This window comes from Urocitellus parryii, chromosome 9 (assembly GCF_045843805.1).
Source record: "Urocitellus parryii isolate mUroPar1 chromosome 9, mUroPar1.hap1, whole genome shotgun sequence".
NCBI lineage: Eukaryota > Metazoa > Chordata > Mammalia > Rodentia > Sciuridae > Urocitellus > Urocitellus parryii.
In genome coordinates, this window is record NC_135539.1 from 79,806,457 (window position 1) to 79,820,456 (window position 14,000).

At 42.6% G+C, this 14,000-nt stretch overlaps 1 protein-coding gene across 4 annotated transcripts in view; it reads left to right on the top strand.

The window, feature by feature from the left end:
- Dip2c (disco interacting protein 2 homolog C) overlaps positions 1-14,000 on the top strand; it is a 365,692-nt gene that overhangs the window by 315,375 nt on the left and 36,317 nt on the right. For all 4 annotated transcript variants that reach the window (XM_026412392.2, XM_026412402.2, XM_026412412.2 and 1 more), the window contains 2 exons: positions 6,456-6,624; positions 8,875-9,045. In XM_026412392.2, coding sequence (XP_026268177.2) covers positions 6,456-6,624; positions 8,875-9,045 — 340 coding nt within the window. The remainder of the gene's footprint in view (positions 1-6,455; positions 6,625-8,874; positions 9,046-14,000) is intronic.

Consider the following 14,000-nt stretch of genomic DNA (forward strand, 5'->3'; position numbering starts at 1 on the left):
AACACACACATATATATTCATACATACAGAGCACTGCTGCATTTCTACCTTAGCAGTATCTGCTGAAAAGCAGGTGTTTACATCAGGCCTAACTGTAGGCCAGCTTCAGAGACGACTGTATTTTTTGTTCTGAATTTATAACCCCCTTTGCCAACATGGAGGAATCTGGCTTTCATTATCCTTATCATGTATACTTATTTTTAATCCCCTTGTATGAAGCCAGTCTCCTTGTATGAAGGAAAGCTCTTCCTGTGAGACATAAGAACTGAGAGTCTTTAAGGGGTTGTGCAGGTTGCACTGAATCTTGGTTGAATAATCGTCTTTCCAGCAAATTCATTCAAAAGTCTCAGAAGCAGTGTTCTGATTGGCCCTGCAACAATGAAAATAAGTGTATAACTGCTATAGGTTTCTATGTTTTCTAAAATCCTAAAGGACCTTCTTTTAAAAAAGAAAAGCCTTGGGTTTCAGATGGTCGATCACTAAAACACTGAGGTATGAATTTGGGGAGGCCTCATTCTGCAGGCCATGAAGGTCCACAGCAGGCAGGGAAGGGAGGGTGACAGCACCCAGGAGGAGGAGGAAGAGAGCATGCACACCAAGAGGCAGCTGGCATGGGGTGGGGAGCCAGGCAGGAGAGGAATAATGGAGGTCAGCAGCAGCATGGGGGCAGACTGGCTTCATGCAAGGGGATTAAAAATAAGTGATAAGAATAATGAAAGCCAGATTCCTCCATGTTGGAAAAGGGTGTTATAAATTCAGAACGAAAATACAGTTGTCTTTGAAGCTGGCTTGCAGTTAGGCCTGATGTAAACACATGCTTTTCAGCAGATACTGCTAAGGTTAGAAATGCAGCAGTGCTCTGTATATATGAATATATGTGCATGTGTTCCACAGCCCTGTCCATGACAAGTCCTGGAAGCAGCCATTCCCCAGGAGCAATGAACACATTAAGCAAGTATCTTAACTATTAAATACCGTTTTCTTCTAAAGTAGACTAGGGCTTCTTCAAGAAGTGGCTGATTTCAAACTTCAGAAAGAGCATGTACAAAATGACCTTGAAATGTCATTTTAAGCTAGAAAGCAAGGAAAGGCTCAAAGAATGATGGGGCTATGTCACAAGGACAGAATGTTAGTTTGAAAGTTCCCACTGGGCAAATTGGGAACAACTTTTGCGTCAAAATAAAGATCACAACAATTTAGAATATTTTGAATAAAATAGGAAATTAACTATTTAAAGAGATGAGGAAATTGAATGCATGATAAGGAGCAAGAATGTCTGTGGTATCGATGCACAAAATAAAGGGGTAAGAAACTTGAGGTTGGAGAAGCTATGCACTAGTGACCAGAGCCAAAGCCACTGGTAGTGGTGCGGAGGTGTCTGAGCCACTCCACAGGCCAGGAGAGGACAAGGCGTCACTCTTGCTCATCCGTATCTAGTGACATGGAAATATCACACACAGTTGGGGGACACTCAACAGGAGTGCCTGAAATTGTCACAAACCTTGGTGTCCCAGAGCAGAGGAAACCCTGAAAAATCATATGGGGAAAAGAATCTGAAAGACAACAGCTTAAGTATGTGAGAGTCTGAAATGGACCCTTTCACTGTAAGAGCTGTAATTGGGACAACTGGAGAAGCTTGAACAGGGTCTGAACTTGGATAAGAGAAGCATATCAGTGTTCAAATTTTGATGGTTTGATTGGTTTATGGAGGAAAATATACATATTGGTTGGAAATGCCCCCAGAAGCATTTTTTTTGGTGGAATGGACATTGGTTTTTTGATTTACCATTGAATGATTCAGAAATTTAAAGTTATTTTGACTAGGAAATTTTCTGTAATTTTGTAGGTATATGAAAGTAAAACTATTTCCATCCTAAAACCATCTTTAATCACAAAACAGAAGATTGTTTATATAATGAGTTATTGCAAAATGTTTTCTAAGATCAGGTGTGTGTTGTAAAGCACATCAGATAGTTCATATTCATGCCCTGGAAGGTTCAATATTAAAAGGGCAATTCTTCCCAGATGCATTCATAGGTTCAGAATAATCCCTATCAAAACCTCAGCATGCTTTTTTATAGAAATAGACAAGATGATCCTAAAAGGGATAAAAGGACCCCTTTTGTAGAATTGTCGGAATAATTTTGAAACAGAATAACAAAATTGGAGAACTCGGACTACCAGAATACCATTTCCTGATTTCAAAAATTACTGGGAAGCTACAGTCACCAAGACAATTTGGTACTAGCATCAAATAGACTTGGATGGATGGATACATGTCATTGAAACAAAATTGAGAGTCTAAAAATAAACCCTTATAAGTCCCCCCCCCCTTTTAAAGGTACCAAAGTGATTCACTAGGGAAGAGATAAGGGCCCCTGGGTTCAAACCCTGGTACCTTAACCACTGAGCCACATCCCCAGTCCTTTTTATATTTTATTTAGAGACAGGGTCTCAAGGAGTTGCTTAGGGCTTTGCTTAGTTGCTGAGGCTGGCTTGGAACTTTTGATCCTCCTGCAGCAGCGTCCTGAGCTGCTAGGATTACAGGCATGCACCACTGGCAGAAAAGATAATCTTTTTAACAAATGAAGCTAGGAAAATTGGACATAGGTAGATAATTTAAATCTTTATTATACATCATATACATAAATTAACTTCAATGAGGTATAAGCAAAAATTTAAAAATTTTAGAAGGAAACACAGGATTAAATCTTACTAATTTGAGGTTGGCAGAAATATCTTACATATGACAGCAAAGGCTTAATACATAGAAAATATTGATAAATTAGACTCAAAAACTTTAGCATATCAAAAGACATTAAGAAAATTAAAAGGCAAGCCATGGAAAAAGTATTTGCAAATCATCTGGTAAAGTTCTTTAACCAGCACTGTAAAATTCAAGAATAAAAGCAACGATTTAAACATGGGCAAGATGTTTCAATAGGTATTTCACCAAAAGGATACATATAAGCTGGGTACACACCTACAATCCCAGCAGCTCAGGAGGATTGTAAGCTCAAGGCCAGCCTCGGCAATTTAGCAAGACCCTAAGCACCTCAACAAGACCCGAAAATTGGACTGGGGATGTGGCTAAGTGCTCCTGGATTCAATCCCCAGTACTCCCTCACTCTCAAAAGAAGGGAAAAAAAACACAAAAAAAACCCACATATGAATGGCCAACAAGCTCATGAGAAGATGTCTAGCATTAAGGCAATAAAAGGTGAAACCATGTGAGGTACTTTACATGCACTAGAACAGGTATAACCAAAAGTTGAGCATTTCTAACTGCAAACTCACGCCACAAAGCAGTCATAACCATGTGTGTGGAAAAACGGGAATTGTCACACATTGTTGATAAGAATAGGGAAACCACAGTTTGAGTTAAAAGTTACATGTGAGTTTACCATATGACCCTGCAGACCTAGTCTAGGCTTCTCTCTGAGATAGGAAATTGTGTGTCTGCAGAAAGACTTGATACACAACTGTTCCCCAAAGCCTTGGTCCAAACCAGGAAGTTGGATGGGGCTGGATACATGTGTCCGCAAGCAGAAAAATGGACCAACAAGATTCGTCATCTGTACGGTGGAATACTACTGCAGAGTATTTGGGGAGAGGGGGCTTCAAAAGCATGATGCTAAGTGAATGAAGTCAGACTCAATGCTCTGTGATTATATGGAATCAGAAAAGGCAAATTTACAGAGACCAGGGCTAGGTTTGGCTGTATTGATGGCAAACACACAGGGACTATCTTTAGAGTGATGAGAATGATTTACACCAGCACTGGTGATAATTGTATAACTGCAAATTTGTTAAAAATTATTATTCTACTCTTAATGTGGTGAGTTCTATGGTATGGGAAGTATGCCTAAATGAAGCTGGTGGTTTTAAAATGGAAAGGTGTGACAGTGGAATAATTGAAAAGCATTCGAGACCAGGGGCCTTCCAGCAGCAAGCCTGCCTTCAGGAGGCCCAGCCCGTGAGCCCGCTGGAGAGAGGTGTGGCTGTTTTCACCTGAGTTAATTGAATAATCTGGAATCATTGATTTGCTTCTCTGTAAGTTTTTGTTACATACCAGAAAGTTTAAGTGTTTTATTATGGAATTAAGATCTAAATTAAACTAGCTGAGTTTCCAGAAACTCTTAGAAAATAATGTTATCAGAATAAGCAACCTGCTATTAAACATGTTAGTCTTGTCCATAGGGATATTTATCACCAGTGCCAAAAAAATCAATACTGGCTAATAAGTGCAACAATCAGTCAGCATTAGTTGGATTGGGCAAGATACAGGCCAAGTGGAAAGCTCATGAGTCAGGTTTTGCTTTGTCGGTATTTATCAATTTTTCCGTACTTTGACTTCCCTTTTATGGGGGTGAAGAGGCAAATGAAACTGTATTGGATTTTTGCAAATATGCCTGAAATTATCCAGCCTGTAATTTACTCTGAGTGTTCAGCCTCTTGTGTACCAACAGTCCTGATTAAGCAAATCCTTAATCCTGAGACACGCTCTCCAGAAAGTAGGAGGTCATTTGTGTTTCATCTTTTTCCTTTTGGGTCTCCTTATAATGACATGTATAAAGTAAAATTTGGGAACAACATAGAAATGATAGTCAAATTAAGAGAGAAGTCATTTCTCAAAGTCATACATAGTTTGTAGGCTAATTCTGGAGTACTGTGCCCCAAAGCAACAGTGAACAAGACAAAGATGGAGGCCTCCAAGAGGTGGGACATCAATTCCAGTGAACCCAGTGCAGGTGGGAAGTCCTCCTCTGTGCTGCCCGGCTCCAGGTAGACACTGAGATGAGGCCACTTTGCCAGGGTCTCAGGACCTCCGTCTCCACAACAGGGCCCAGGTCTGGGGGGAAAGATGGCACTCATCCCTTAGGTGTGTTGCTGGTGCCAATGAAAGGTGCACACTTCAGTGTGTCAATTAGGTTCACGATGATATGCAACCATAACCAGTGTTTTCAGTTTGCTTTCTTTACTCCAAATTGAATCTGTCCCTCTTCCTCCGTCCTCCCAGCATTCTTCAGTCAACTTTCTGAGTTGGCGTGTTCTAGATACTTCATAAGAGTGGAATTGTGCAATATTTGGTTCTTCTGTCCAGCTTATTTCACTCTGCATCATGTTTCCAAGGTTTATTCACGTTGCAGCATGTGCCAGATCCGCTGTTTTATGGTGGGAAGATATTGTGTGTCCACATGCACACCCACCACTGAAGTGTACACTTAGAAATAGCTAAAATGGTAAATTTATGTTTGGGATTGTTTTTTACCACAATACTGAAAATTAGGACAAAATAGCCTATTTACAGCTGAGAGATAACTTGAGGTTTGGTGTTCCTTCCCGTACAGGCCACACAAAAGGGTCAGTTTGCAATACTCCCTTTTGACAAAAATAAATGAAACTTGGGAATAGAGAAATAAAGAGACATGGAAACTTGCCCCAGGATGTCCTTTGTCATGACATTCCCTGAAGAATAGCTTTTCATATGCAGGGTCCTCCTTGAAGGAGATTGTGTGGGCCATCTTCCTTACATCCTTGAACAGGGTGGATTCCTGCTAACAATTTTGGAAATCATAAAATGAGATTGGCTGCACTAAAGAAGAAATAGCTTTAGTATTATAGCAGGGAATGTGGCCTAATGTGCTATTTCACGTATGAATTTTATATAGCCAGAAATTCTTTTATTTAAATTTTAAAAGTTGGTTTATTTAGAATATTTTATTTTGAGTGACATCCATTATTTTCCTCATTCCTCTAATATGGAGATAAAATTAAAGAATCGTTGTATTTTCCTTAGTTTTTCTGTTGTATGATTTCTTTGAATCATTTAAAAGTAAAAATCTATACCTAAAAGTTTCAGCAACTATCTTCCTTGAATTGTCTTAATTTTCTTTGACTCTGGAATTCTCGGTATTCTAAACTGGGGAAGGCATAGGTTTTCTTAAATGGGCATTTATCAAAATTTTAGCTCCTGTGTTCTCCACTCCAACCAGTCAGCCTAAAGCTGCTGGAGCCAATATTTAGACATAACAGGCTGCAGCCTTGTTCCCCAACGAGCTGTATTAACAAAATACAAGCCACATCTGTGGTTCAAGAGCTCCTGTTCTGAACTTTCCAAACTTTCTACCAGAACATGGTGCCTGTGTCCCCTATAGAAGAGGTCCACTTTGTTAATTCAGCAGCATTGAGAGAAACCCAACAGTCTTGTAGCTTTTAGATGTTTTGAATAGCGTTCCCAGTGGTAATACCTGCATTATAATTCCTGTAGGCCTTCCGTGTTTCTTGGAATGTCTTCAAAACCATGATTTCCTTTTATGGAGTTGGTTTTACTGTCCCTGTCCTACAAATGACACAAGGGGCTTGTTCAAAGTCCTCCCTTTTCTGAGGTGAATGTTGCCCTAACTTTCCCACCTCGCTGAGCACTACCCTGATGGCCTGTCCTGTCTCTACAGTGTGTACTCTGGGCACCAGTCCATTCTGATCCCACCCTCAGAGCTGGAGACCAATCCTGCACTGTGGCTGCTAGCTGTGAGTCAGTACAAGGTGCGGGACACGTTCTGCTCATACTCGGTGATGGAGCTTTGCACCAAGGGGCTGGGCTCCCAGACAGAATCCCTCAAGGTAAGCTGTTGCATGCCCAGCCTGAGCTCAAGAGTGCACAAGAGCCCGCTTGTCCCCAGAGGGGACTCTGGCAGATGGGTTAGGACAGTCCTTCAAAGAGCCAAGGTGTAATTTGCCAACTCAGGCTTACTGGTTGCCATGAATAGTTTCCCACTGTTATAAATTATAAGCAAGAGTGTAAAATGTTGATGTTTTAATTCCCATTTCTACTTGAAATATCCTAAATTTGTTTTTTTGTTGTTGTTGTGTGAGTTAAGTTTGTTATTTGATACTGGTATTTAACTAGAAAGGCTTGAATTCACTGGGAGAGGGGGCTGGTTTCCTGGGAACTGAACTCAGGGGCACTTGACCACTAAGCCACATCCACAATCATATTTGGTATTTTATTTAGAGACAGGGTCTCACTGAGTTGCTTGGCACCTTGCTGTTGCTGAAGCTGGCTTTGAACTCACGATCCTTCTGATCTTCCTGCCTCAACCTCCCGAGCCCTGGGATTACAGGCGTATGCCACTGCACCTGGCTGCTCCTCACTTTTGTTTGCCTTGGAAGACTGTTTTGAAGGACTGGTCCCTACCCAAAATACATTTTACAGTTGCATGAATAGAGTTGAGATTTTTCTTTTACTAACATTATGTAAGAATAGTAATATTTCCCTGTCTTAGTGAAAAATATTTTAATAGACATTTTTGTGGAAAATTAAATAGTTCCAGATAACTAAGGGGGGGGTACTGAGATGACCTGTTTTGATTATAAGCCAACCCACCATTCACTGTTTGCACATGTCTAGTGTGTAGGTCCTTGGATAATATTGGTATTCACACACACACACACACACACACACACACACATACACATACACACATACATACACGGAGTACATACAACAAAGCAGTGCATCTGTATCTCCTGCATTGTTTTCTTATTCAGGCAATATTTAGTTTCAGCAGGAAAACAAAATCTAAAACAGCTTTGATATTAAGCTATATGAATGTTTATTTGAGGTTATACACACAGGGAAAAGTTGTAAGACATTATTTCTCATATCCACCTGTGTTGCATTGTGAAATGATTGAGTACATTTTCACGGACTGACCTTGTTGGGTATATGGGTATATCTATAAGTTATTGAAATCAAATATTATAATTGAATGATACTAAGTAAGGAACCATTGTTGTCTCCATTTTAAAGATGAGAAACTCTGGTTCAGGGAAGTTGAGCACCTTCCCACATTCCTACCCTTCATAAGCTTGGAGCCAAATTCCTAATCTCTAGCTCCAGACTCTGTCACAAACCTGGTGGTGCACTGCCTCTGACCTTTACGTGTACAAATATGTGACTGGTATCGCCCAGATTTCAATTTTCCTGTGTAACTAGGTACATGATCATATATCCTACTTCACTGTCAAACTTAAGTGCTGGCCATGTAGCTGGGTGGTGAAGCATGTGCCTAGCATGCACAAGAACCTGGCTCGATTCCAGCCCTGCACATGCAGGCACTCAAGCGCACGTGCGTGCACATACACAGTTGTCTAGAAATGTTTCCTCCTGTATGGGGACCCTTGCTGGTTACCTCTGTGCCAGGATGAGAGCACCTTGAGGAGTATGGCAGGATGGAGCCGCTGGGTTTGGTAGTCCCCCTCTGCACACCCCTGGCGTCCTCTCCAAGTTGCCAACATGCACCACTTTCAGATGCAAATCCATCACTAGCATCCCTCCCTTGAGCTGGGTGTCTTACTCAGCTGTGTGAATTTGCTGCAGTAATTGAGTGAGCTGAACCATGTGCATGAGAACAAGCCACTCGGGAGCGCTGATCAGTGACCTTGTCCACCTGGTGGGGACGTTGTCTGAACCTTCCAGTTTTGTGTTGCTGTTTTGAAGATGGGGGTCCTCACTTCTCTGCAGTGTCCTTGTGAATCTCAGCTCACAGAGAGCAGAGGCCTGCTGTTGCTCACTCCCCAGCCACCTCACCAAGGAAGCTGCTTTTCCTCACCACGATTCTTGCTTTGCCTCTTCCTAGCATTTATAATATGGCGGTAGCGTCTTTGAGAATTAGAAAATCTGTGTCGATTTCTTTTACAAGGGCATCCTGGACCAGTTTAATCAACAGCATGGGTTCGGACAGCCCTGGCAATGTGGAGCTGAGTTGATTCACCCCTTGCTCCTGAGGCTTTGAGTAGAGACACCTAGGGACACCAACGTACACGCAGCTAAGTCAAAGGCCACATTAGCGTCACTGTCCTTATTTCTAGGCACGAGGACTGGACTTGTCCCGAGTGAGGACCTGTGTGGTGGTGGCAGAAGAACGGCCTCGGATCGCCCTCACGCAGTCCTTCTCTAAGCTGTTCAAGGACCTGGGCCTCCACCCGCGGGCTGTCAGCACCTCGTTTGGCTGTAGAGTGAACCTGGCGATTTGCTTGCAGGTGAGTGTCATTGACACCAACAAGTGCCTGAGTTGAGAGAGTAGCTTTGAATAATGGGCAGCTCAGCCTCCATGTACAGTCCTCAGCTGATACTTAACCTACACAGGAGCTTTCAGTCAAGTGCCTGTGCTCAGTACACACTTGTTTTTTTCTTTTCTAATTGGAGTTGCATTTGTATCCATTGTTCATAACCAGCATTCAAAACACTTACTCTGTCCTGCAGCACTTTACCTTTTGTGGTAGGGTAACACTTCACTCAGACCTCTGCTGTCATTGACTTAGTCTCAGGCATACAGACAGGAATTTCTTCAGGGAGAGTTTCGTGGTGCTGAGCACGTTGAGGATCTTGCTGCTATGGCAACAGTGCAAAATAAGGAATAGCAAAGCTGCTTTCCTGTGACATAGGTCATAGGGAGGCAGCTCCTAGCAGGTGGCTTTGTAGTCATTGTGGTGGCCCCTCCAATTTTTTTTCTTTATTGGTCCATTTCTTGACCATCTTGGCTATTCCCTTCCTTTTTGAGCTCTTCCTATGAGATACCTCAGTCTACAGAGGTTATTGTGCAGTGAGAAGGTAAAGGGATGAAAAGTGACTTGAACATAGGGAGTCACATTGGAGGGGTAGTGCAGGAAGCTCTCGGGGACACTGCAGAGGGATGGAATTGCAGGAAGTCCAAAAGCCTTGAGGCAAGACTGGTCCTGGAAACGTTTGTTTTCTTTTAATTGTTGCAGAATTTAAAAACATGATACTGTCAAAAAGGCAAAGGAGACATAACCCAAGTTCTGGAGAGTAGAAGTACCTTCTCTTGTTCCTGTAGCTGTTACTGTAGAACCTGACCATAGTAAATGTGCAGTAAGGAAGATAACCAGAAATGTTTGGGTTTTATATAAATTGAGTTTCTTTTCTTAGGAGTATTTATTTTAGAAAACAAAATCCAAAAATACAAATTAGCTAATGAATAACATTCATATAATCCAAGTACCCGGAGATAATTACAGGAATCACTTAATGTGTAAACTTAGAAACACAAAGGATGCTCTCTAAATTTCCAGCTTATGCCTAATTTAAGGACATTGAAAAATTTAGTTTTCCCCTTGCACAGAATTGCCAGTGTGTGCGAGCTGAGTGCAGGGGAATGTTTGTTTGCAGTTGATCCGCTGTTTGTGACAGCACGGCTTTTTCTGCAACATTCACTATGCTCCCCAACAGAGCTTACGTGTGATGGAGCTTTCGGTAGAGCACCTGGTTTAGAACTAGGGAGGAGATATTACCTCTGGGGTAGGTAGTTAGCTAAGCAATGGTGTAGACAAATGGAGCCCCGTCCACACATTCAAGGGCTTACAAAGTATGTCTTTTGGGGTCGGTGTTCTGTTGGTATCAGTTTGAGAAGGATTTCTTGGTCTCTGGGGAAGGCTGGTACACAGCTCATGGGTTTTTTTGTTGGTTGGTTTTTGTTTTTTCAGAACTTAAAGGCCTTAATAAGCACTTAATGTGTAATATTTACACCTGGGGGGGTGGGGATCAATTTTGCCAATGTTGATCAGACACTGATAAGCACTTTTCAGAACCCACCTGATTGATGACATCTTCCAGCTCTTCAGGGATGAGTGAGGGGTTGGTAAACACAGTCCTCTCCAGCGGCTCTCTGGTTCTTGCACTGTCCAGCCTCCAGTGTCTCCCAGTTATACAACTGAGGCCCAACTCCTTTCTCTACCACAGTTGTTGGTGCCTTTGCTTCCCAACACCCAGATTCATGCTGTCCTCTGCCTGAAATGGACTTTGCGCTGTCCTCAGCTGGAGAGAGCCACTTCTCCTTCGGGTCCCCTCCAAATCTTTCCAGATTCCTCTGGTTGCAAGGGTTTCCCTCTTCTGAATCCCAGCATCCCTTCCACTGGCTTCACCTCTGCCATGTCTTAGAACTTCCGACATGGGTGTCTTCTGTCCTGGAGGACCCAGTTCCACTGAGGGTACTTTCACGTCATGTAGTTACTTCTTGATGTAAGTTTCATAAAGGTATTGAAAGTTGATTGTTTTAGCCATCAGTCCTGTGCATTTGAACATGAGTCACATCACACATTAAATGAGTACTTATTTGATTAGAGCCCGGTCTCCTGAGTGACAAGCACATGGCACTACTGAATTTTCTGCAAAATGAGCTCATGGTGTGAACTGCCACCACATAAAAGCCACAGCATTGTATGTAACTCTTCTTTGCAAGTGAAAACCAAGGATTTGCTGTTCTTCAAGCTTCCTGAGCATTTTCAGCTCAAAGAGGAAGTACTGCTCCTTAAGCAAAAAGACGTTCGCACAAAAAACCCTGCAGTGCAGTCTCTAACAAATGCTTTGGACTCTTTAAGTCAGAGAGAATCTTATTAGAGCCTCCAACATCCATTGGGGGAAAGTTGAGTCATTTCATTTTAACACAAGAATAATGAAGGCCCTTGAGTGAACTTTCCCAACAAAGCTGTGAAGTAAAAACGGAAAGAAATGGAGAAGTTGGTGCCATTTGCATTCCTTAGGAATGTCATTCATTCCCCAGCATGTTGAGCTGTAAAAATGACTTCATTTCATTTGTTGAATTTATGATGAAATTGGATGTTGGAGCTGTGTTTAATTGGCTTTAACAGAAAATTTTCATAGTACTATGAAATCGTGTCACATGTTTATTAACCTCTGTTTGAAAAGACATTTCTCACAGCCACAATTCCTCTTTAAAAATAAAAGCTGGAAGGTCTTCGATTGCGTTAGATATGTGACAGAAAAATTTCCATTCTCCTTCCAGCAGAGGAAGGGAAGGGAGGTTTTCTATTTTCTACAAGAGACCTGTTTCTTTTTTCTTCCTTTTTTTTTTTTTTTTTTTTTTTTTTGGTACTGGGGATTAAACCAGGGACACTTTACTGCTCAGCCACATCTCTAGTTCTTTATGCTTTTTATTTTGAGACAGGGTCTTGCCAACTTGAGGGTCTTTTCAAGGTTGCTGAGGTTGGCCTCAAACTTGGGATCCTTCTACCTCATCCTCCCCAGTTAATGGGATTACAGGACTGCACCACTGCACTCAGCAGTTGTTTCTTTATTAAGTAAAAAACTTATAGAGGAGCTTTGATATTTATTGCATAGAAAAACAATGGTTATTTGAGATGAACGTTTCATTAAAATGGCTTCATCTGATTAAATCAATAATAGTAGTTCTAGTCAATCATCAGTCTCAAAACTTGCACAAAGGAAAATACAAATACTCGGGTGATAGAAGTTGTCATTGTTAAAATGAATAAATCTTAAGCAATTCTCAAATATTTCCAAGACTTTCATTAATGTGAACTTTCAGCTCACTTGTTTCCTCCTACCCCATCGCTTTTAGATAAGGAAAGTAAAAATAAATAAGATATTGTCAGGGGTTTGTGTGCTCTAGGGAATTAGTCACATTCGGCTGACATTTTTACATCCTCTCCTACTGATACATGTTGTCCCAGATAATGGAAACTAATATTTGAGATCACGGAAACTGTATTCTCAATCACTCAGTGTATCAGCCGGCATTCTAATTTATAAGCAACAGAAACCACCTCCAGCAATTTAAGTTTCAAGGAATGTACTAGAACATCACTAGGCAGCTCTCCATTCACAAGGGGGCTGGAGGGCCAGTGTCGGGGCTGGGCAGCAAGAGTGGCTTGTGCATGTCACAGTGGCCTTTGAAGGGCAGCTGTGCCCTAAGCCGGCTCTTGCACCCCATCCTGGCCCAGCCTCCCCTGCACCTCCATCTGTTAAGACCCCTTCAATGCCGGAAGCCAGAGGCTAGTGGTTTCTTCTGGCCATGGCAGGGTTCTCTTATCTCCCCACCTCAGCTTCCACGACAGCTGGGAAGAGAGCCTCTGCTTCTGGGACCTTGAGTTCTGTTGAGGGGCTCTGTGTTCAGCAGGCCTCAAAAAATGGGGGAGTTCCCAATATAGCAAGAATTGAGATGCCTGTTGACAAAAAAAGGAATGACAGACGGCACCTTCAGCTGCCCAGCGTCAACCCACATTCCCATTCTGACACATCTCTCCACCCTTCCCCTCAAAAAAGCCACCGTAATGCAGCCTCACTTTTACTTGCGTGAACACACTCGCTGTCCAAGATGGAAACAAGCTGAGGTTTCCAGTTGAGGGTTTTCTAGGTGATGTTGACTCCTCCTCCAGTTCTGCTACGTGTAGAAAAGACTGTGAAATTCCTTTCCATGAACAGACTCTCTGAAAGGGAGAGAAGGGTGTTGAACGTTCATCCATCAACTCTTTTGGATGTTTGGTGTGAGCAAGGAGCTGGAGGTCACCGCACTGGACAGTTAGTGTTGGATGTACCAGGTGCTCAAAGGCCCCTTCCAATGGTACCTTTAGGAATGTGGGAATAACCATGGGAACAGTTTAAGGTCCCAGTACACAATGACGAAATATCTGAGGTAACATCACAAGCTTCAACGCTTTGGTTTTGTGTCACAGGAGTAGATGGTTGCTTATCACAATCATAGAAATTCCTGGGTGTAGTCTGTGCCTTGAGTCAAGAAACCAGAACCAAGCTGGTCATTCATTGAGTTCAGCGGCACCAAGAGAAATGGCTTCTTGGCGTCACAGTCTGAGCGCTTTCCTGGTGTTCTGTGGCTCACGCGTCAAATAAGCAGGAGCCCTCACTGGGCACTCTTTACTGAAGGGTCAGAGAGTAAGGATCTGGGCCTGCCATCCATATGGCCTTTTCACAGCTGCTGAGCTCAAAGTAGAACAGACAGTGTGTGGAAAGCAGGCACGACTGTGCCCCAGCCAAATGCTGCAGAGCAGGCCAGCCCATGCACCGATCCCTGCGGGTGGGTTCAGTGGCCATCGCACCAGTGGATGCCCTGGGCTGCCAGATCCACGGTGAGCAGGATTTTCCCTGCCTTCGGGTCCTACCAGAGAAATCGGTTTAGACCCAGCATTTCCCTGACCCCTCA